The sequence below is a fragment of the Epinephelus fuscoguttatus genome, linkage group LG1 (assembly GCF_011397635.1).
Source record: "Epinephelus fuscoguttatus linkage group LG1, E.fuscoguttatus.final_Chr_v1".
In the NCBI taxonomy this organism is placed as follows: domain Eukaryota; kingdom Metazoa; phylum Chordata; class Actinopteri; order Perciformes; family Serranidae; genus Epinephelus; species Epinephelus fuscoguttatus.
In genome coordinates this window covers 30,384,538-30,409,439 of record NC_064752.1, presented here as the reverse complement: position 1 = coordinate 30,409,439, position 24,902 = coordinate 30,384,538, and the positions used below count along the sequence as shown (strand labels likewise).

General features: G+C 39.2%; 1 protein-coding gene across 1 annotated transcript; it reads left to right on the top strand.

The window, feature by feature from the left end:
* Positions 1–62: 62 nt before the first annotated feature.
* On the top strand, positions 63–24,885 carry mapkapk3 (MAPK activated protein kinase 3). Its single transcript, XM_049591071.1, has 10 exons — positions 63–822; positions 9,340–9,479; positions 14,105–14,169; positions 14,408–14,487; positions 14,584–14,710; positions 14,867–14,942; positions 15,070–15,194; positions 16,270–16,355; positions 16,483–16,563; positions 23,728–24,885. The coding sequence occupies exons 1-10, from the start codon at positions 508–510 to the stop codon at positions 23,881–23,883; spliced, it is 1,251 nt and encodes a 416-aa protein (XP_049447028.1). The 5' UTR covers positions 63–507; the 3' UTR covers positions 23,884–24,885.
* Positions 24,886–24,902: the final 17 nt, after the last annotated feature.

Genomic DNA, 24,902 nt, shown 5'->3' with positions numbered 1-24,902 from the left:
AAATATGACTTGACTGTAGGAGGGTGGTGCTTAAACAAACAGTGACAGTGACTGGCCATGTGAGCACAACCAAAGGACTCCTGATCAACGGGAAGCTGAGATCAGCAGAATCAACAGAAGATCCTAACCACTGCTTTGTGATCAAGACTTTTCTGACTGGATTTTAATTTCTGACATTCAGCTTATTTAAAATATTGGGAAGTATCTGAAGGGACAGCTTTGACCGACTGACATAAGTTATAAATAGGCGGGTGTCTGTGAGAGAAGTAGTTACTGTGTGATTAATACAAATGTAACTTAAGCTTCATTGTAGGTACAGTGAGTTAGTGTGTGGGGTTCACACAGAGGCTGCGGTGCCCAGGACAACCAGACGCGCCAGCAGTGCTCAAGGATTCCTCTCAGCTTTACGCACTTACCGGAGGACAGCCGGCGTCATCGCATTGCTTTGGTGAATTACTCACGCTTTCTCGTCCAGAGTACAGCTGGTGGCAACAAGCCGGTGTGACCATGCTACAAAATGGAAACGGAAAAGAGACGCCGCTGCAAGCGCCAAAGGCTGAGGCAGAGCCGGACTCCCCGGCTGACGACCCGAAACAGCAGCAGGAGCAGAAGGAGCCGCAGCAGGAGCAGCAGGAGCCCGCTCCCCCAGCAGCCAACAGCGAAGCTACACACTTCCCACTGCCCGCTCATCCCAAACTGGACATAAAGCGCAACGCAGTGACGGACGATTATAAGATCTCCAGTCAGGTTCTGGGCTTAGGGATCAATGGGAAAGTGCTTCAGTGCTTCAACAAGAAGACTGGAGAGAAGTGCGCACTGAAGGTACTGAAGTCACCTGACACTCACTGTTTATGTATGTTATAAACAAGGCAGTAGGAGGATAGACCCCCTCAGGCCAGTATACACACCTCATAAGTAAACTTAAACAAGTCAATTCAGTTCATTAAATCAAAGAAGTTAAAGGTATGCACTGCAAAATGTAATGCTCATTGTGTTTCCCAAATGATCATACTTTGATTTTTTTTTTTGTCTACTTGTGTGTTTACAAATATCAAGTTGATAGATTAAATGTTTTACAGTGTCTGGAAATAGTTTGACTTTCTGTCTGGCAGTGGTGGGATGTAACTAAATACATTTAGGCTCCCAAATTACTGTACCCAAGTACAATTTTGAGGTTAAAGGGAAATATTGTATGATTTTACTCCACTACATTTATCAGACAGTTTTAGATACGTGTTACTTTGCAGATTCAGAGTATTAACACACAATTTGAATATGAACAAATCAATTATGTTATATTAATATAGAATAAACTGTCCAGCAGTATAAAAAGTCATTAAAATTCCTCCACCTTGACCAGCTGCAACATAAAAGTGATGAGCACATGAATGCATCGCTAATTATTATCCAGTAATATATGCATTATTCTGAAATGGGCCATTCTGCACAATGAGTACATACACTTTCAGTACTTGAGGTATATTTTGATGGTAATACTAATGTACTTTTACTTAAGTGAGATTGAGAATGCATTACTTTTACTTGTAACAGAGTAAATTTACACTGTAGTATTACAATTTTATTTAAGTAAACGATCTGAAGACGTCTACCTACACTGCTGTCTAGTGTCCAAACCTGTCAGTCAGTTTGGAGTAAACTGTGGAGGAGTGTTTTGAGTATTTAATTTTGGTGGTGGATCGACACCTGTTTAGTTTTAGACCACAATCCTTTAAAGCAAACAGTTGCAAGTTTGTTATGTAGGCTACAAGGATGAAGTATTGATACCTCTCTAAAAAGTCTGAGACCAAAAGTCTAGAAGAACTTTGAATGTTATTGAGGTCAGATCTGTGTCGCACACATATAGGACTACTGATGGTAAAAGTGACGAAGAAAACCTGTCTTTGTGCATGTGAGTAGCTCTTCAGTCACCGTGCGCTTACCTACACTCATCATGCTGTGTCTGTATTTTTTCAAAGATTATGACTGTATTTCGAGGACATGTATGCATGTATGTGCACCTGCTGTTAACATTGGGCACTGCACATGTTGCCCTCGGAGCTCACATGCTCTACATGTGGACACGCTAAACATGAACATGGAGCTGTGTTTCATGGAATTTTAGCCTATCATTAGAGCAGATGCAGGTTCAGGGGTGTACAGTCACCCAGCCGTATGTCATGACATGTTACACTACTTCATAGAGACACGTGGATTTTGACAGTGACACCTTGTTCTGGGAGCAGCGGAAACTTGGGCACGCCTTCATGCATGCATAAAAAGGCACACAAGCATGGGTCGTGTGGCTGTCACCACCCGGGCACAGACTTGGAGAGATTTATGGGCTTACAGTAATCCATCTGGATCTGAAGTGCCAAACCAGGCAGCAGCGGTGTCACAAGCAGAGCTGCAGACCCAGGCTCTGGGATAGAAAGAGTAACACAGGATGAGAAAGAGAGATAAACTGCAGCAGAAAATAGGACGCCACAAACAGAAGATGAAAGGCCCAGAGGGTTGGGATGCTTGATAGCATCATGTCAGACTGAGGGGGAGAAAAACACAGTGACAGTTTAGAAATGACAGCACAGACAGTGATAGTATGGAGGTCCATCCCTGCTAGTGTGATGAAAAATAGATCCTGCAAGTCGCAACCTTCTCGCAATAATGACTTAGTATCTCAAAATAATGAGAAACAATGCTATTTTAAGATACACATTTTTGAGATAACAAATTATTTTGAGTTATTAACTCATTATTTTGAGATATTAACACTTTTTTGAGATACTTATCTACTTTTATGTCATCAGACTCATTATTTTAAAAAGTATGTCATTATTTTGACATACTAACTCATTATTTTGAGACACTAACACATTCTTTTGAGACACTAACTCATTATTTTGAGACACTAACACATTCTTTTGAGACACTAACTCATTATTTTGAGACACTAACTCATTATTTTGAGACACTAACACATTATTTTGAGATACTAACACATTCTTTTGAGACACTAACTCATTATTTTGAGACAATAACTCATTATTTTGAGATACTAACTCATTCTTTTGAGACACTAACACACTATTTTGAGACACTAATACATTATTTTGAGATACTAACACATTATTTTGAGATATTAACTCATTATTTTGAGATACTAACACACTATTTTGTGATCAAAGTCATTATTTTAAAAAAAAAGTAGCTTATTATTTTGAGATAATTACTCAAGATTTTGAGAAAGTTTCTTATTAAGTTTCCATCACACAAGCAGAATTGGGCTTCCAAAGTAGTATATGTTACCAAAAAATCGTAAAAGTAATTTGTTAGAAAACACTGATCTGTTTACATGTTGCGACAGCACAAGAGAGTTTTGTAGAAACATACTGTGGGCTATTAAGAGAAGGTGTTGATTTGTGAAAATGTTGGTTTGTGTAGTCACTTATAACTGCTGACTGCATCCATAACAGCATCACCTGGTGCTCGACAGACTAAAGCATCCTCCAGGGAGAGCAGGTGGGAGAGCCCCCAGCTTTAAGTATACACCACAAACCCACCACTCTCAATGTCTGAAACCCGTTTGTCTTTGAGGACCCTATTTAAAGCTTTAAGTGATGACACAGGTCACGCTTGCACAGTTTGTCTTCTCTATAGCAGCTCTTACTGGTGTCTGTGTTGCTTTGCTTGTGAATTGGATTGTACTGGACAAAGTGACAGTGTTGTTTTTATTCTACTGTATTGCCATTCCAACTCTAATTTACAACTTTCCCTGTATTTCTTTAATCTAAAGGCAAATAGAAAGCTAAAACAATAATTGAAACAATCGAGAGTGTTTGATGTGGAGGGGGGCGGGGTGAAGAGAGTTGACCAGCTCAGTGGCTTTTTAATTAAGTGTTGCTCTAAGCGCTAAACGTAATGGATGAGTATAGGTTTAATCCACTTTGCAGCAGAGCTGGAGGGCAGCCATCCTGTTAATGTAATTCACTTAGAGTCATCAGAATTCTTTTAACTTGGATTTGTCTGACTCCTGGGAGGAGAGGGACCTGGAAGAGCACCGTGGCGTACGACAGTCCTCTTGAGCACCCCCATTAACTGCTAATACCATTGGAAGCGCATATTTGGCCGGTGATTGTTCCATTTTAGCGCCTCAAGTGCCTTCCAGCTTAGCACACGGAAAGATGTCTAAGCTACAGGTCTGTGCACAGGCTTCCATTCATAGTCAAAATCTTCCCCTTCACATGTTTGTGTATCTTCACATCTGTGGTCAGGCCTCTGGCATCCTGGTGGCACATCTGGGTTTCCTCTGGAACCAACAGAGACCAAACTGAAATAGTAATCCTCAGTGGTTTGGTCAGACACTGCATGCAGGAGATCTTGTGTGGGAAACTGCAATCAGATCTTGCCCAGATTCGCTCAAGGCAACCGGTGCTGTAAAACAAGTTAATCAGTCTCAGAGGTTTAGGCCTTTAAAGTCTCCATTGACTCTCTTTAGCTGCTCGTTGAGCAATGCAAGCTCATTATCTGCTTTGAAGGCAGCATGGAGGAAACATGTTGCAGTACTGAAGCTCAATGAGGACGTCTCGAATGAATGCACCAGGAGATCCTTTGTGGTTGAGGATATTTGTAGTATTCAAAAGAGCTGGAGGTTATGTCGGTATCGATCACTTGATTGCTGCTGTCTGTGTGTTTAGTTTGTACAGAGGAATTTAAGATAAGATAAGATAGAACTTTATTCAACCCAAAAGAAATTGCCGTGCAGCAGTTTCAATGCAAAGTCTAAATATAAAAAATTAAAATCTAATAATCTAGATACAATATATGCAATGCCAAAAAGAAAAACAGGTTTGTAGCATGGATTATAAATATAAACAGATTCACAGAAATTATCTTAATGGGTTGCAAATACATATGTATATATTATATCAGATCTGTGGTATACATGAGTGAGTATATGATAACATTTTTATTGCCTAGTGGGGACATTCACTTGGGATTTTACTCATAACATTTTGTGTAAAGTACCCTGTGGTTTACCTCTGATGTCAAGGAAAATCCTTACTCGAGTTGAAAGTTTGTTGTGTGCTGAGTCTGTTGGGTGAGGTTTTTTTTTTAATTTGGGGTTTTAAAAGTTTTTTCGAATCATATTATAAAAGCCTACTGCAAACAACTACACAGGAATGATTAGAAATATATTCATGTTTTTATCATTTGTAGTGGTGCTAGCTGTGTAGTTCCAGGGGTGGCAGTGTTGGTCAGTGTGTTGATCTGTCCGCAACTTTGGTCCAAACTGAAATATCTCAACAGCCCAGAGCATAAATCCTACTGATTTTGATCCCCTGACTTCTCCTCCATCACCACCATGAGGCTGACATTCATGTTCCCCTCAGGATGGTAACATTTCATCAGGTCCAAATTTTTATGTGTCCAGTAGTTTAGTTTATGACCAAATACCTCCACAACTAATGACATCAGTCAGCTCTCAGTATGTTTAGTGCTACCAGTCTAGTGGAAAGTATAATTTCCAACAACATCGCATGCTGGTATGGAAATTTAGGGGCTAGAGGCAAAAGCAAGCTTGCAATAAACACAGCCAGCAAATTCTCACAGGGCCCCACAGACAGCTGAGGGTGAGGTGCAACATGCAAAACATGAGGAAGCAACGTTAATAGTTCAGGACTCTTCACATTATTTGTTTGATGAAAATATTCATTTTATTTTAGATTTATTAGATACTAGTGACTGCTGCTGTTTTTTATGATGTCTATTTTATATGTAATAACTGTTAATATTTCCGCATTTCCTTCCCAATCATTTGGCCCACTTTTTGCTTGTTTATTGTTTTTATCACATGCACTCTGACCCATGGCAGAGGAGGTTTTCAAGTGTATGTCTGTGGAGCTGAATGCAAATTGTCTATTCTTTTCTAATTAGTAAATGTTAACATGCTAACATGCTAAACAAAGATACTGAACATAGGAAACGTTACACTACCACAGACTGTAAAAATATTGCATGTAGCCACGGTAACGTCACCCATTGGTTTGTGGACTCCCATTTCTAAGCCTCGATTTGGCGTTTCAGCCATCGCCATCTTGATTTTTTGGAGCCAGATATGACCAAATTTGGGTAAGAGCTGGAGCTGTGGAGGAGTGAGAGGTGGATCTGACTCATAGGCTGTGGCAAGGCCTCGCAGGCAGCCTGTCACTCTAGCAGCCACACCCATAATTATGCATAAGTTAGCCTCAAGCATAAGTTAGCCTCAAGTGGCCGTTCAAAGAATTGCAGTTTTTGGCACTTACATGTTGGCTTCATTTTTCAGCCTGTTAGGTTCCCGCTTACATTAAACCTGCTAAACATTAGCATGTTAGCACTGACATTGTGTGCTTGTTGCTGTACTAGTTATTACATATTTGCATTATTATTAAACTGCCATAATTTTAGTCGTAAGCTAAATGCAGTGGAGCAGTGTAAAATAGTAATTCCCTAATGCCATATTGTTATTGCTGAGCAAGGCAGGTACAGACAATTATTACAACACAATGCATAATAACATGCATTGATTAACAGTATACCACCTCTAGACCACCCTTTGCTGTAGAGTTTATGAGCAGCGCTTTATTAGTAGAAGCTGTAAAGATAAACCACCTTTTAATCAAGACATGCAGACCAGCGATGTCCAAGTCTCTAATATTTGATAGAGTGTAAACATGTCAGAGCTGGGTGAGTGTGTGTGTGTGTGTGTGTGTGTGTGTGTGTGTGTGTGTGTGTGTGTGTGTGTGTGTGAGCTTCAGTTGAGAAGAAGTGTGCTTTTAAACTCATTATCAGGTCAAGGTGTGAGTGTGTGTTACATCCTCTATGGGCAGAGATCTGATTGGTTTAGAGGACTGTGAGGATGTGGTTGATTGGTTTACAGCAGGATCAGGGACAAGCGTGCATTTAGTCCATGTGTGTCGCCACACAGAAGAAAGAGAGGGGATTAACTGTGTCGGTCTCAGTCTCTTAATCATCTCTCTGTCTCCCCCTTTGTGTTTTACTGTATATGTGTATTTAATTCACACGGTCCTTTTATTGTATCCAATTCTGGTTCACTGCAGGAAATTAAGGAAACCAGCTCACACGCTGCCTGCTCTGATTAAAGTAATAAAGCTATAAATGACACAGCAGAAACAAACCTGCCCACTGCTTTTCTTGACAAAATAGGACACGTATAGTAGTCGATCAGACACCGGAAACCCTTTACTTCTACTTTCAACACCCTGCTGCTCTGAAACACTCGGCCCACACTTCCTCTTTTGACTTTAGTGAGCTGAAACTCAGCGTTGTGAACTGCTGTGACATTTGGAGTTTCCAAGAAATGTGTAATTATTTCATCTCCACCCACAGAATCTGAGATTTTATAAATATTCTTTTCATATTTTGAGAATTATCAAGCCACCTATTAGTAACCACGGGTTTGGTGTGTGTGTGTGTGTGTGTGTGTGTGTGTGTGTGTGTGTGTGTGTGTGTGTCAGTCATAGGTCAGTGAGTCAGCCTCTATGTGTGTTATGTACTCCAGACCTTGTGAACAGCAGATCACTCCATCCCTGTCACATCCAAAAATACACCCTGACTGAAGATGTGCGCTATGTCAAGGTCTGCCACCTGCTGTGTTTGTGTGTGTGTGTGTGTGTGTGTGTGTGTGTGTGTGTGTTTATGTGCATCTGCTTATGTCAAACACACATCCTGTCATGTGACCAGGCTGCCTTTATTTAAGGATTATATGTGTTTGTCCTACACATGGTGGATCAGTGAAGACAGTCAGAATTCTGTCAATGTTAATGTTCATTTTTTATTTTTATTTTTATTGTTTTCTTCCTGGATTTACACTATTGAGAGTCACTTTTCTCCCACTAAAAAAAGGAATCATTATTTGACCATGTATGACTATATTGATGAAATAGGTAACAAAAAACGTATGAAAAAATATTGTTTTGTTGTCAGACAAATGAGTACAATATCTGACATGATGCTTCAGACTTGAGAGATTTTAGATGCTGTGATAGATTTCAGTCCAGGGTCAACAAATTTTACTTTAAAGGAGCCCTTTTTTTAATTTTACCAAAAACAATTTTTTAAAAATCTGTCTGGAGCCACAAAACATATTTGAGTCTTGTGATGAAATCTAAATGAGCATATCTACATTACTAATCGATCTAAATGAGCGTTCATTAATATGTTTTACTAAACATGGCTACTCTGAAGTGAGATAATTGTGATTATTTGGGACATTAACTTTGCAGTGTTGGCAGTGAAAGCAAATAAATCTGTCCACGCACTATTAAATTCTCCTTTTTTCTCAGAGACTTTTCATTTTTTAGATTTGGAGTCTATAACTACCCTATAGGAAGACTCAACACTAGCCACTGTTGAGGTTTGAGGTTTGGCAAAATTTAGAAGAAAAGGCGCGAGGCTGTAGATGTATGACGCACATTTTGGTTGATTTTTTTTTTTAATTCAGTGTATGGGGTACACGGTTTAACAGCTGGACAATGTAAGAATTTTTGTAGGCCTACAACAATAATAAATAAAAGCTAAAGTGTTAAAAAAAATCGTTATTCATGTCCATATGATTTTTTTTGTCAAAGCCACAGGGAGCCACTTCAGACGGGCTAAAGAGCTGCATGTGGCTCCTGGGCCACAGGTTGCCTACCCCTGGTTTAGGTGATATGGATGAAATTATTATTACAGATTTAATTAACGCTCTTTCTGTTATTAACATTTGTGCTGTAGCAAACAAACATTTTCTTTCTCAGTTAATCCATTGATCATTTATGCTGCAAATATTTTAAATACCCATTACAGTTTGCTAAAGCCTAAAGCTCTTCAAATGTCTTGTTTCATTCAACCAACAGTTCAGAACAGTTCTTGAATTAGCAATGATGAGGAATCTTTACAAATGAGAAGCTGGAACCAGGGAATGTGTGCCGGGAAAGTGATGACCAATTCATTATCAAAACAGTTGCAGATACATTTTTTTCGGTTGATCTACTAATCAGTGTTCAAATTCATGTGTTCCTGATATTATATGAGACCAAAGGCTTCATACTATGCGTAAAGCAAAAACTTTAACTCATTTTGTTATCGTTCTGAATTGTTAATTTAGAAAACAGGAATTTTCTAAAAAGAAACTCAATCTGATCACACTGAGGGTCAGTCAACAACAATATTTAATCAGCGTGGAATTTATCAATAGAAATGAATGTATTGAGTCTATCAGTCATGTCATACACTGAAAATTAATTTTAATTAATTGGTAATTAAATCATAATATTCATCATTCTCTCTTTCTGTGTCTCCCAGATTCTCTACGACAGCCCCAAAGCCAGACGAGAGGTGGAGCTCCACTGGCGAGTGTCAGGAGGGCCGTATATTGTTCGCATCCTCAGCCTGTATGAAAACATGCATCATGGGAAGAAGTGCCTGCTCATCATCATGGAGTGGTAAGAGTCACATTTCACCTCCAGTTTACACACTTTGACCTATCTGTATACCTTATCTACATATTAGGTGATATGTACTGTAAGTTATTATATAGATATAATGGTTACATTCTTCTATTTAATAAAATAATTAGAAACGTGTTGATTATCAAAAAAGAAACAATTGCCATTTCTTTTTTTTTTAAGTTGACATTGAGTAGAAAAATGATTTCCATTGGACAGCGAGGAGTCCTGCTATTTTCATATGGGGCTCAAACAGGCTACAGAGCTTATACAGTGACTACAAATCCCCATAAGTCACTGCTCTGCATGACTCTTTTAAACTCACGTTGTTGACCAGAAAATGAGAAGTGACAGTCACTGTTCAGAGTCCACAGGTTTCCACTGGAATCTTTGCATTGTTTTATGATATATAAAGAACATGAGCTCTGTGGTAAATACAGACACCCAGAGGTGGAGGAAGTACTCCGACTCCGAGTCTGCAATTTTATTTAAACTTAACCCCAAAACAAAAACACCCCTTCCGCAAGTGTTCCTTTGGGAGCTGTGTTAAAATCTTTGATGTCATTAAGTTTGATTACTATCACGATTTATCTCCATTCCTCGAGAGCAAGGATGTGGAAGAGGGAGAGTAGCTGGCAAAGCGTGGCTGTGTTTGAACACAAGGATAGTGAGTGGACAGCGAGGAGATATTTTCTGAATTTGAGAAAGAAAAAAGTGTGAACTCATTTTAATTGCTTTATACACTGCTGGGTAACTTAACCTATAATGATAATAATACATCATAATTCATAAGTTGACTTGTATTTTCTATTAATAATCAAAATCTGCAAAATGACTAAAGTTATCATATAAACAGTGGAATAAAAAGTACAATATTTGCCTCTAAAATGTAATGGAGTAGAAATACAAAGGAGCAGAAATTGATAATACTCAAGTAAGATGGAAATACCTCAAAGGTGTACTTAAGTACCGTACTTAAAAGAAGAGATAAAAGAAGAGGAGGAAGAAGATTTACTTTTTTCATGGTAGAAATTCAAGTTTTTCACTCTGTTGTAATACACACATGTGCACAAACAGGACCTGTACATGCGTTAAATAGAGAGATGCCAGAGCGAGGGGGCTGCCCATGGTCAGGCGCCCCAAGCAGTTGGGGGTCTGCGCCTTGTTCAGGGGCACCTTGGCAGTGCCCGGGCGGCAAACTGGCACCTCTCCAGCTACCAGTCCACGCTCCATATTTGGTTGTGACAGGGACTTGAACTCTTTATTTAAATGGAGTCTGGTGAGTTTGGCGAAAGTGATTTTGGTGCTGTTTCTTGTTAAACAAAAAGGATCTTACTCTTGAACAAAAAGGTCGTTCTCTGTAGGGATTCTCCCCGTACGTTGTCAGACACTTAGAATAATCTTTTGAACACACCAGAGGCAAAAAGGAGCACTTTTAGTGGACGGATATTGACAGTGTGCACATGCCCCCAAGTGTTTACACTGCAGCCTGTGTCACCGCTGCTGGCTGCAGGCTGCAGGCCTCACACTTACTACTGAACCAGTTTCAAACAATGTTGCTCCCATCTGACACTTAGATAATCCAGGTTGAAAAATACCAAACCTACCCTTTAAGCTCAGGCTTTTTGTCACTGAGTGCATGCTAAAGGTCAGTTATAAGAGCTGACACTCAGACGAGTCAAAGTGAAGACGTCAGGTCTAATGGTGAGCTAGAGCGACAGAATTCCATCTGGGCTTCACGTGTCATAACAAACTGTGCACAGTAACACCCCCGAGTGACTCCAATGACACTGCTAAAACATTGCATGTTTCTGTTTGTTTGTGTGTGTATGGGCATACATGTAGTTAGACTTTGTACTTTTTATTGCCTTTCACTTGTGAATGGAAAAAACCCATAATGATTGAGAGGAATAGAGAGAAACTACAATGACACTTCTCTTCAAAGGAATTTTAACTATTAAGTAACTGGTTTTCATCATTGCGTTAATTGACACAGCAACTTGTTTGTGTTGTACTGTATGTAGAGGCCCTGTGTGTGTGTGTGTGTGTGTGTGTGTGTGTGTGTGTGTGTGTGTGAGTGATAGCGGTAATCTCTCACTGCTTCCTGTGTGAGCGAGGGTCAGTGGAGGACAGCACCACAGCCCATCACAGACAGTTTAAGCATGCTTTAAGGCACACATTTTTCTCCCAGCTATCTGTTCATCTTGGCGCTCATGAACCACAAAAAGTACGCTGTTACTTAATACACAGTAGCTCACATCCACGTCACCATGAGCACAACACACACAGTTTTTTGAGGACCAGAGGGGAGAGTTTCAGTGTCTGATATGTGGCTGTGATTCTGAAACTGTAACATATGTGGGGGTGAGAGTGTCTGAACTTTTTACAAATTAGGTCAGAGGTCTCAGGTACAAAATGTGATCAACATTCATCATCTTTCTTTCTGTCAAAAGAATTATTCAGTTGTAAAAACATAAATGAATACAGTCTCATAAACCGTGTACGTTCTTTTCAACAAGAAAAGTTTGGTGCTTTTTCCTTTTTCCGTCTTTGATCCAGTTTTCCTCTCTGTTTTACAGTAGAAGATGTCCACTCGCTATTTTTAGAATTTTATTTTCACTTACCTTTTTGTCTTTTGCAAGAAACCGAAAGCTCGAGGTGAAACCCCAAAGTGTTTTGAGCTGTAAAACAACTCAACAGATTTCCACTGAAATCCAACCCAGTGGCTCGCAGTATAAAACTGAGCACATGTAGAGAACAGTAAATATCTTTCTGTCAAACTTTGTGTGGTAATGATTTATTGTTGTCCCTCGGTCTCAAGACAACTTTGAGGTCTTGGCCTTAAAATCGACTGCATATTTACTCGGTCATGTCTTGATCTAAGACAAAGAGGACTTGAGATTTTATATCAAGACTGATCAAGACCAGGACTGAGGGGATATCAGGGAGTGTTGAATAAAGACGGTAAAGTTGATTTCAGCTCCGTAGTGTTTGTTTGTATTTGTTTGCTCACAGAAATCAAAGGAAAAACCCACGCATAATATTCACCTCTGCAATTCCTTTTAGTTGTTTTATTAAGACATTTCTCAGGCACACTTATACATACACACACACATATACTGTATATGGCGGGTACCGTAAAACTTCAGTTAAACACACAGTCCCTTTACTAGCCTGGTGTGGCTACACATTTTGACAAATAAAGGCCTGTCTCAGTTAGAAGCCTGGTCTTGTTGCCAAGCAGTTCATTTTTATAGAAGTTCTTTGGATGTATTTTTTGCTACCCACTTAAGCTAACATTAGTTGGCTGTTTGGATATAAATATAAATATTTAAACATTTGTCAATATGGAGATGCTACACATTATAAGCTTGGTTGATTTTATTTTACTGAAACCATGAGCACCATAGAAGACTTTGATTCATTCAGTCACCTGCATGATGAAAAAAATGTGGTGACTCCCTTTTTCTGAAGCTGTCATTAAGTCAGAACATGTGTCAACTCCTTGATTACCTGGGATGTTATTCATATTCCTTTAGTCCATAAAGGTCCACTGATCAAAAGAATCAAAAATGTTTCTCATAAAAATTTATCCAAGTTTGTTTTAACAGGATAAAGTTGTGTTGTGTCAGTATGCTGGGTGCTGTAACCCATGAGTGCATCATTGATATGTTATTCAAACCCTAGTTTATATACAAGTTAAATTCATACTGGTTTAAATTAACAATCTGATTGTGTTTCCCATGTTTGCTGAGCAACAGTTTTGTGTAAAAGAAATTAAAGGCCTGTCCCAAATACAGGCCTGTTGAGTTCAGAGAGGAATCTTCATTTGTTCTTCATTTGTTTTTTGTGGGTGTTTTTATGGGAATGTGGATCTTTCAGATCGATTTGAGGAATGCCTGTGGTTTGCATGAGTGATTCATGCAGTGTGGGACTCACACCTGTCTGGTCATGGTCTTGACTCGGTCTCAGTGTAGGTGGTCTTGACTACAACACTGATTACTTGCAGTTGTGTGTGGACAATAATTTCATTTCTGTCATTTTGCAACATCACCTTCAGTCTGCTTTGTTTGCCCCTGTGGAGTTTACCTGATGTGCTGTTACTGTGGTGCTTTGTGCAGATGCCTTTATTCATTGCAGCCCTGATTTATTACTCATCGCATCATTGTTTTCAGTGTCTTCACTGAACTGCATGACATGGGTAAAAATTCAAATCGGGAAAACATTTATTTTTGCAAAAAAAGTGGGAAGATGTTCCTCCTGCCTTTTTTCTGCAAAAGGCAGATTCTTGAAAGTTTTCACACTTTTAAAACAAGTTTTTTGTAAATATGAAAATGGAGAGCGCTGATCTGCTCAACTTCAGTTTATTTAAAGTGCACTGTGCTCAGAAAGTCTCGGGTCAAGGTTAATCATTAAAAAAAAAAAAAAAAAAAATAGGTCAGTGATCACATCCGTTTTTTTTTTTAGAAATTCTCAGAAAATGTTATTAATTCTATTTAAGGTTGATGTATGTGATATACAGGTGACATTATGCCCTGAAGTGTCGATGTAGCAGTTTTATGAATCATGTTTATGTGTGTGTATGTGTGTGTGTGTGTGTGTGTGTGTGTGTGTGTCACCAGTATGGAGGGAGGAGAGCTGTTCAGTCGGATCCAGGCCAGAGGAGACCAGGCCTTCACTGAGAAAGGTGAGGACTGATGGACTGTGTTGTAAACACATCACAGGATGTGAGCGAGAAAGAATGAACCATTATTTACAGGATAGAGTGAAATAAGGCAGACATCTTGGAAAACATTAGACGGGGAGAGCACAGAATACATTTGTTCCATTCTTTTACATGATTTCTGCTTTACTTGTGTGTTTTGTTGTGTGATACTGGAGCTGCTTCTGGTTTGAGAGAGTGTGTTTTCCTCTTTTCTTCCCAGAGGCTTCTGAGATCATGAGGGACATCGGCACGGCCATCGAGTATCTCCACAGTATTAACGTGGCACACAGAGACATCAAGGTGCAGTATGATCAAGATCATGAAGAATATAAATGGTTCTAGGTCATTAAAGACATGTTGTCATATTTTTTTCTTCTTCTTCTGCCTCATGAGCAGCCAGAGAACCTGCTGTACACCACGAAAGACAAAAATTGTGTCCTCAAATTAACAGACTTTGGATTTGCTAAGGAGACGACGCTACACAACCCACTGCAGACCCCCTGTTACACGCCGTACTATGTGGGTAAGTTGCTTTACGTAGTTTCCAAACTATGACATGTTCAAGGGAAGGGTTTATGTTTACAGGACCTTTACAGATGCTTTTAAGTCATGTTTTGCCATTGATCTCCATTTATATTTTTTATATGTCTCTGTGTGTTCGTGTTCTGCCAATGATAAGCTCCTGAGGTTTTGGGTCCAGAGAAATACGACAAGTCATGTGACATGTGGTCTCTGGGCGTCATCATGTACATCCTGTGAGTACTGGGCAGAGTGTCACAGATGTGTTAGTGTGATGCATTCTGTGTACCCTCAGACAACTCGTAGATGAATGTTTTTAGTTTTAAAGTTGCCCTGTGTGTCTCACCATGTTTGCCTCTGTAGGTTGTGTGGCTTCCCTCCATTTTACTCCAACACGGGCCAGGCCATTTCTCCAGGGATGAAGAGGAGGATCAGGATGGGCCAGTATGAATTCCCCAACCCAGAGTGGGCGGAGGTGTCACAGGAAGGTGAGAAGCTCACACAGGCCACGTCCACACTGACACTTAGACATTTGAAAATTCTTGTTTGTTCTCCAATATTCAACCCTGAAAATATAGGTTTTCAAAAACATTCCCCAGAGTGGACGAATTTACTGTCAGACGACACAAACTGCTTTCTATGAAAAATAAACCTATATATTCAAGTACACAGCTATGGACTATTTTCTACACAATATATATGTGTCAGTGACATCACATGTATAGTGTGTTCAGCTGTATTCAACACAAACGTGAGAGTCAGGAATCAAAAAAATTACTTTTCCTGCTGAGACCGTTCAGTGAAATGTCAGTTCAGCTCTTTACCAGATGATGGTGGCAGTGGACAGTTTTGTTGTTTCCCATCTGAAAGAGAAAGATGAGGACATTGAACCATTTTGAGTTTGATTTTTTACTTGTGGACAGCTCAGTGACCACTAGTTTAAAAGGTGGTATTGTCATATTTATGTGCATCAGTCAGACAGGGTCTCACTGTAAAGCTCACAGCACCTCTGTTAAAAAGCAGGAAACCATTAAACTGACTGTCTCCACAGGTTAGCTGGATGAGCTAGTCAAAGAGTCAAATGCTCATGTAGAAATCTTCTCCAAGCTTCATGTGTCCTTAGCTAAGTGCTGCCTCTGCAAACAGACGGCATGTTTCAGCAATAGTTAAAGTAAACTGTGTTCTCTGTTTGCCGTTGTTGTAAGTATAGTGCTGCCCTGCAGGTCACACAAGTTCTGCTTATTTACCACATTTCCCGGGGCTTTCCTGAGTTTTACTTCTTAAGAATAACAAACCCACTATGACACATCTTACAGATAACTCAAGAGACAACAGCGAGCTGGTGTCCTCCTCCTAACCAACAGTAATGACAGTGCGTGACGTGTACACGCTCGTTTTTGCCCTCAGTGTCACTGTATTCTCCCCCATAATCTCATTTGTTGTAAAAGAAGGCCGGTCTGTCCCTGAGACTAGGAGAAGCTTCACAAGACATGCGATATACACGTGTGTGTGTGTCTTGATACTAATAATGTAACTAACTTTGCATTGCCTTTGCTTTCACAGCCAAAGATCTGATCCATCAGCTACTGAAGACAGACCCAAATGAGAGAATGACCATCACTCAATTTATGAACCATCCCTGGATTAATGTAAGTATTTGTGGGTCGAGTTCAGTCAGACACACTTCCTGTGCTGCTCCCTGTTTTATCTATCTGTACATCTGTTTCCTCAAATCTACAGCTATGTATATATGTGTGTGTGTGTGTGTGTTTGCAGAAGTCCATGGTGGTTCCTTCCACTCCGCTCCATACCACTCGTGTCCTGACTGAAGACAGGGAGATGTGGGAGGATGTGAAGGTCAGAAGCACAATAACACTGCCCCCCTCTGGTCACATATTAATATTACAACCTGTCACTGCTGCAACGTCAAAGCTTTAGATTGGTCCCAGAGTTACAGAGGCTGCAAGTTAGTATTCCATAAAATTTAGCAGCTAGTGAGAGACAGATTTAACAAGAATGGTCAAAATCAATACAGCAGTACCACAGACATCCTGACTTTTTGTTTCTTGCATGGGTCAGGCTCCAAAAGTAATGGAGCCTACATTTCCTATAAAGCAACTAAAGAGCTTCTTTTATCAGTAGGGGTGTTCATAACCGTTCATAACATCCGCAGTTTGGTTTGATATGACACAATGGTGTTACGGTGCAGTACCTTTTTGATACAGCAAAAAAGTAGAAATTTCCTTGATTTTCCTTGATGTTTAATTTATAAAGACTAACATTATAAAGCATGGGGATTTTTGCCTTTGAGGTGAATGGCGGAGCTATACCTGAGTGACCCATATTCTGCGGTGTCTTTGTAGCAGCATATAAAACAAATACAGCTTTGTATAAGATATAAAATATAAAATGATAGCAGAAGTTACAATCTGGCTGAAATGGGCTCATGAAGGAATACTGTAACGGGGCTCAGTTACATTAAGCAAGTTCATAAAGCCTTTACATATTCCTTTCCAGAGAAGGGTCTCATATCTGTGGCTATAAATGTTATGTTACTAATTGCCACGGTGATTTATTTTGCTCTATTTAAACCAGTTGGGGATAGTTGCTTAAATGCTGCGGGGATAACATTAGCTTGTAGCTTGTGATGCACCTTGTTTTGGTCTAGTTCCACTAACTGACACACTGAGGTTATGTTGATGCATTGAGTTGATATGTTTGAAGTATTTCCACTGATGTAACCTACTGTCGTGTAGCAGATGTGACATACAGTTGTTTTTTATCCACCACTCCCTCTCGTCATGATCCTCATAAGTCACAGTGAATTGAATTGAGTGGAATGCCAGACCTGTAAATTACTGGAGGATTGAGGCACACTGCATGTTTCCTGTTCTGTCCTGTGAGCTGCCTTGTTGAGCGCAGTCAGTGGCACTGAGAACATTATATCTAACACATATTAAGCTGTACATTTTATTTCCAAATTCAATAGGCTAGTTCAACATCTCGTTCGGTTCGTAATGCGTACAGAAATGTAGGGCTCAATAAAAATAAATGTATCACTACACCCTTATTCATTAGACCACATGTGTCTGGTAAATACTCATATCTTTAAACTCCACTCCCTCAGTTTGTAACGCTTTCCATTAAAATGTCGAAACTCCAAGCCCAAGATGAGATACACTTCATGAGAAACACTTGATGACATCACTGTGAATCATCTGGGTCATTTCCTCAGTTTCATTTGTAAAATCTGTGGAATGCTCCTTTAATGATTATAATGATTACCACATGTGTTACCACACATAATGATTACCAGCAAAGGAAATTTGTAAATTTGGATTTTTCTCTTTCAGCCTTGAGTGAACAAAACAAATTAAAATGTTATCTTGATGTCCTGCTGATGGCCACCAGGGGGAAGCACTATGAGTTAGTGCAGAGTAACATTTAACACACACACACACACACACACACACACACACACACACACTTAAACACAAGGAGCTGTGCGGTTCACCCCAACTCTGTTTCTATGGTTTACATAAAGAAACGTGTTTATAGAACATGAGCCCTGTTTGCACTCATCAAGTCACAGTGGGGTTAATGCCCCAGCGTTGAACAAAATATCTCAGTTGTGCAAACCCTTTTTTTTCACTGGCTGTAAATGTGAGCAAAAATCATTGGTAGACCGTCACGTTCCTTCACAGCAGCTGAATGAGCAAGTTTGAAGTGATAAGGTGTAAAAAAAGAACATTTCTCAAAAATGATATGCACACAAAACGCCACTGTTCACTTCTGCAGTGTGCAATGCTACGTTGCGTAAAGTATCCACGGATTGCACTCCTGAACAACCACTTCTCAAAAAGCACAATAACATCACATTCTGTCGACATAGCTGGTATCACCACTGACAAGTGTTCTCTTAGCGTGAACCACAAAGGATGAAGCGTTTGTTAACATTTCCAGCACTGTAGCTCTCAGCTCCAGTTTGCAGACATCTCCTCTGACATTTGAGTACATGTTTTACGGTCTGAGGCCTGTATTCACTCCAGCTTGTCTTTGCCTCGGCCAGTGTGGAGTTGACCTTTCCCTAACTCATAAAAATGTCCTCAGATGGGTTTCTCTCTACCCTGTCCACTTTTATTTATTTTCTCTGCATTGGCCTTTAAATCTAAGGACTACTTCATTCCATCATGCCACCAAAGGTCCTTCTTAAACCCATAAGGAAAATGGAAGACACTGTTTTACATTTGTTTTTGTCTAAAACAGTCACTTATCAACACTTCATGAGTCGAAAACAAGACAAAAAACAAATGTTAAAAATGTGAAAACGCGTCGGGTTCAGGGATTCACTGCTCTCTCTGTGCTCCCAGCTTTACATTTTGAATTTGGACATCATGGATCTGTGATAATTGTGCTTGCAGTGTTTCCTTACTATGCACTTATATGTATTGTATTCTTGTTTGATAGCCCTAAACATAGGTTCACTGCTGATGATAATATGTTATTTAATCCATTTGAACTCAACAGAGATCATAATGTTCATCATTACACAGACTTTGACCCTGATATGAACTTTTTTTTAGATACCAGCATGTCTTATTCCTGTGATTACTACGATGAACTCCAATTCAGCTGCCTAATGGAATCATTTCCAGCAGGATATAAACTTTTTTTAGTTTTGCACTTAAATGTTCATAGTCACCCTAGAAATTATGATCAGCTTGTACATTCTTTATCTTCTCTAAATCATGGTTTTCTGTAATCACTCTTACTAAAACATAGATAGCAAAGGAATCTAAAGAATTAGGCCTCTATGACCTTTAATCATATAACTCTACTCACTTCATCAGACAACCCAGGTCAGGAGAAGGAGTTTCAGTCCTTGTCTACCAAAACCATGACCTTTCTTTAAATTCTGATGAAGTAGATGTCGAATCTGTTTCATTGAAATTTTGTCTAATAATATAATTATAAAAAAACTAGAATGTGTTCATATGTGGTATTTATCAACCACCTCATTCTGGCATCACTTGTTTTAATAATAGTTTCATCAACACTCTTGAGCTTATACAATGCAAAATACAGACACCTCCTCAGAGCAGCCAAGTAAAGGATCTATAGTGATCAGTTTATTTAATCAGAAAATAATGTTAAGGCCACGTGGAAAGCTATTAATGTTACTTTCAGTCTTTACAGATGGAGGTTCTACTCTCTCTGATCCTTTTGATATAGCTTGTAAATTCAGTGATTTCTTTTCAAGTGTTGGTGCATGTCTTGCCATAAAGAAAGCTGATACAAATATTAATCCACTAGATAATACAAAGGGTTCTTTCCCATTTTTTAGAAATTTTGTTTTTGCCTTATTTCAATGAAGTGAATGACATTATAGTAGAACTCAAGAATTCAGCGCTGGGTCATGATGGTGTTTGTTCCTCCTTAAAAGGGGAAGTCAGATCTCTTGTTATTGAGCCTTTAACTTTCATTTTTGCAATATCAGTGAAAACTGGCATTATAACTCCTGATTGAAAAATGGCTAAAGTTATTCCACTATTTAAAACAAGTGATTCAGAATTCTTTTCACACTGTCGGCCAATCTTAATATTGTTTATTTTTCAAAGATATTAGAAAATCTGATGTATAACAGGATCCTTGAACACATACAATATTCTCTGCAATCATCAGTATGGATTTTGTGAAATCATGCACCTTAAATGGCTCTGTTGGAGCGTACTGATAAAATATAAGAAGCCTTAGATAATAATGAGTTTGTAGTAACTATAGTCTTAGACCGTTGGAAAGCATTTGATATTGTTAATTATGCTATTTTACCTTCGTGGATTTCATGGTAATGTATATAAATGGCTCTTAAACCATGTCCTTAATAAAAATACATATGTTCTTATCTCAATTCAATCAATCAGTTTTATTTATAAAGCCCAATATCAAAAATCACAATTTGCCTCACAGGGCTTTACAGCATACGACATCCCTCTGTCCTTTGGACCCTCACAGCGGATAAGGAAAAACTCCCCCAAAAAAACTTTTAATGGGGGAAAAAAACGGTAGAAACCTCAGGAAGAGCAACTGAGGAGGGATCCCTCTTCCAGGACGGACAGACGTGCAATAGATGTCGTACAGAACAGATCAGCATAATAAATTAACAGTAATCCTTATGACACAATGAGACAGAAAGAGAGAGACAGAGAGAGAGAGAGAGAGAGAGAGAGAAATGCAGGACAGACGGTGATGACAGTAGCTTACAACAACATTAATGAAAGTAAAGTATTATAGTTATAGTTCTGGCTACTGCGGTACAATATGTTGAAAGTATATATTAATATCTGGCAGTATACATGTGTGACAATAATCATATGTGTATAATAACAGCAGAAGTATGACTAATGACTAATGATGGCAGCAGCAGCAGGAGGCATCTGGCAGGACCACGGCAGCAGCACAACCACACACGTCACGCTGTCCAGGCACTGCTGCAATATGAGGTGGCTCCTGATCTACTTTTGGAGACTTTAGGGACCACGAGTAACCCTGCGTTCTCAGAGCGCAGTGTTCTGGTGGGATAATAAGGCACTATGAGCTCTCTAAGATATGACGGAGCTTGACCATTTAGAGCTTTATAAGTTAACAGTAGGATTTTAAATTCAATTCTGGATTTTACAGGGAGCCAGTGCAGAGAAGCTAAAACAGGAGAAATATGATCTCGTTTCTTAGTTCCTGTTAGTACATGTGCTGCTGCATTCTGAATTAGCTGGAGAGTTTTTAAGGCCTTACTAGAGCTACCTGATAATAGAGAGTTACAGTAATCCAGCCTTCAGGTAACAAAAGTGTGGACCAATTTTTCTGCATCTTTTTGGGTCATGATAGGCCTAATTTTCGCAATATTACACTGATGAAAAAATGCAGTCTGTGAGGTTTGTTTTAAATGAGAATTAAAAGACAAATCTTGATCAAATGTTACTCCGAGGTTTCTTACGGTAGTGCTAGAGGCCAGAGCAATGCCATCTAGAGAAACTATGTCATCAGATAAAGAGTCTCTGAGTTGTTTGGGGCCAAGAACAATAACTTCAGACTCATATCTATGGTCATGAGTCGCCAAGAAATGTAATGCAACCTGGTGCACCCCAAGGATTATTTCTAATTTATATTAATGAGCTTGCCGCTATATCTAACTCCATATTCCCTCTGCTCTTTACAGATGACACCAGTGTTTTTGTCTCTAACGGAGATATGAGACATGAGATAACTAAATCATGACCTTGTCAAAAACATAATATAACAAACTCATAAAACTTTATAATGAAAAAATAAAGTTTCATCAACATGTTTTTAGGTATTATGATTGTTGATAAACTTTCTTGGAGAGAACAGGTTGATCTTCTCTGCAGTAAGGTCACTAAATCTCTTGGGATTCTTAGAAAAATATGAGGTTTTGTTCACAGTACATGTTTGTTAATGTTAAAGTTAGATTTACCCACATTTAACATGCTGCAATGTTGTATAGGGAAGCACTTTATCAACTTATCTGTACAAAATACTGCTGCTGCAGAAACAGTTCGTTAGATAAGTACTCTTTTTTACAGTTGCTGTACCTGATGTACCTCTTTTTTTAACTGCAGTTGTTGGCAATGTTTGACATTAATATACTTCAAATCTGTACATTTGTCTTTGAAGTGAAATACAAGATTACACATTTATCTTATAGTTTTAGGTGTTATTTTGTTAATGACTCACAGTTCCATAAATACACAACTAGAGAGGCTCATGATCTTCATTTTTCTCTGTATACAACATCCTGAGCTTATTTTTCTGTCGGATATCATGGAGTTGTTTTGTGGAATGAAACTTTGTTTCATTTACTGGATTCTTCTGTTTCATTGTCTTTGTACAAAAAGAGACTTAGAAACACTCTGCCATCAAAATTATGTGTATTTAAAGTATTTAAAATGTATCATGAATTGTATGGGAAAAACCAATGGGTTAAAGTGACAAGTTGCGGTTTTACCGGGGGTTAGCAGACTATGTCTTTGCCAGGAGCGCAGTCTCCATTAAAACCACAACTTGACCTTTTTATCCTGTTGTTGTGTGGATTAAACAAACAAGACGTAATTAGTGAGTTTTACACTAACAAGATGCTGGTAGGCAGATTTTATTACCTTTGGGCAGAGCTGGGCTTGCTGTTTCCCTCAGCGTGCAGACTTTATACAAAGCTAAAGTAACTGACTGCTGGCACCAGCTACATATTTACTATACAGACATTAGATTAGTATCAGTCCCTCATCTAACTCAAGCAAGTGAAAAGGCATATTTCCGAAAATGTCAAACTATTGCTGTAAACATGTAAGCACCTGTTAAAATCTCTGGGACGTCAGAGGGTGAAAGCAGCAATTTTAACCATTTCCTAAAGCACCAATTTAAATCATTTGACATTTAAATATACTGGTTGAGAATCAGACTCAACAAAGATTCAAGAACTTTATTGTCATAATGCATGCACAATGAAGTGGAAATATGTCATCTTCAAGTGGTGTATTCTATTGAAAGGAAAAACTTCACAAATATTTACATAAAGAAGACACAAGTGTCAGCAAAACTAAATATTCAACAATAAAATCTAACCAACATAAGTACAAAATTTTAGCAATAACAAGTAGAAAAATATTTATATAAAACTACAATGTGTGCAAACAGCAGCAGCAGCAGAGCTCAGTAAAGGTGCAGCATGACAGATATGGAGTGATGCCAGTGGACTGATATGATGTAAATATTGTACCTGCCCGGTGATGACCATGTCTGATGTCAGTAGTGTCACAGCTTTTGACAAAGAGCTGCATGTACGGATTGATCTAAAGCCCTTGCCTGATGTCAGGAGCTTAAACAGATGGTGTCCGGGGTGTGTAATTAATGATGTGCTTGTAATATTACATTATTGCCTGTATATTTTCCCTCCTACCGTTTGTAATACTAGTATATTACATACCTGATCCTCTTCTCTGTCTCTCACAGGAGGAGATGACCAGCGCTTTAGCCACCATGCGTGTTGACTACGACCAGGTGAAGATCAAAGATCTGGATACTTCCAGCAACCCGCTACTCAACAAGAGACGCAAGAAGGCTGCTGCGGGAGCCAAGAGTGGGTCCACGGTCTGCCAAAGTCAGTGATGACTGCAGGCGTGACAGCCAGCACTGAGAAAAAGCAGCTCAGAGGAGGAGGGAAAAGTTGATTTGTCCAGGAGAGGATAATTTGGAGACCTGCTCTGGATTCTTGAGAGACTTGATGCTGAAGAAATGATCTCTGAAATGAAGAGACAACACAGAATTAAAGGCAAAGTCAGAGCTGGACATTTATAAGACATATCAAGACATGTTTCTCCTGTCAGTGGTAGAAATCAACAGCTCTGCTCACTGTGGGTCTATATTTGTTTTCATTTCTTTTTTAATGTATGTATGTCATTTTTAGACCTTGCAGGTTTGTAAGAGCGTCTGTGTGCAGACATGAAGTATTGGTAGTGATCATGTTTTTGAGTATTTGAGCACTGGGTGGCCTATTTGAGGTCTCCTTTGTAACTATGCACTAGTGTGCAAAACACACACACAGACAAAGCAACTGTAGACAGACTGTGAAACGAGAACACTCACTATTACCTGTAGTCTTAATATCATTTGTCTCTTGCTGCTTTCCTTTTCAGGAATTAATTAATGTCTGACACTGACTGTCTCGTCAATAACACCTAGCCTCCGTACACTTCAATCCAAGGGAGTAGTTTTCACTGAAGCAACAATAAAATGGCCCCAAACGTATTACCGAGGAGTAAATTGTACTCAGTGTCACTGCTGCAGATCATCGTTGTGTCCTCGTAATGGAGCTATAAGAGACAGCACATATCCTGTCTGCTTCCTGTCAGTGTGAGGCCAGAGAGCTTTGTGCAAGCGGCAGCAGTGGGGTAATGGTTGATTGTGCTACATGGTTGAGTTGTGACATTTTTCTGAAGAAAGGTCTTGCGTGTGTTTATGCGGGTTGAGTAAAACGCTTCCTGTAAATAGGGGCTGCATTTTAATGAGATGTGAGCAAGACAGTGCAGCCTTTAAATAATGGAAACCTCATCTGTCAGGTACACACCATACTGAGATTGTTTTGTTGTAAATAAAACTTTATAAAGTAAAGCTTTACAGTGCAAGCT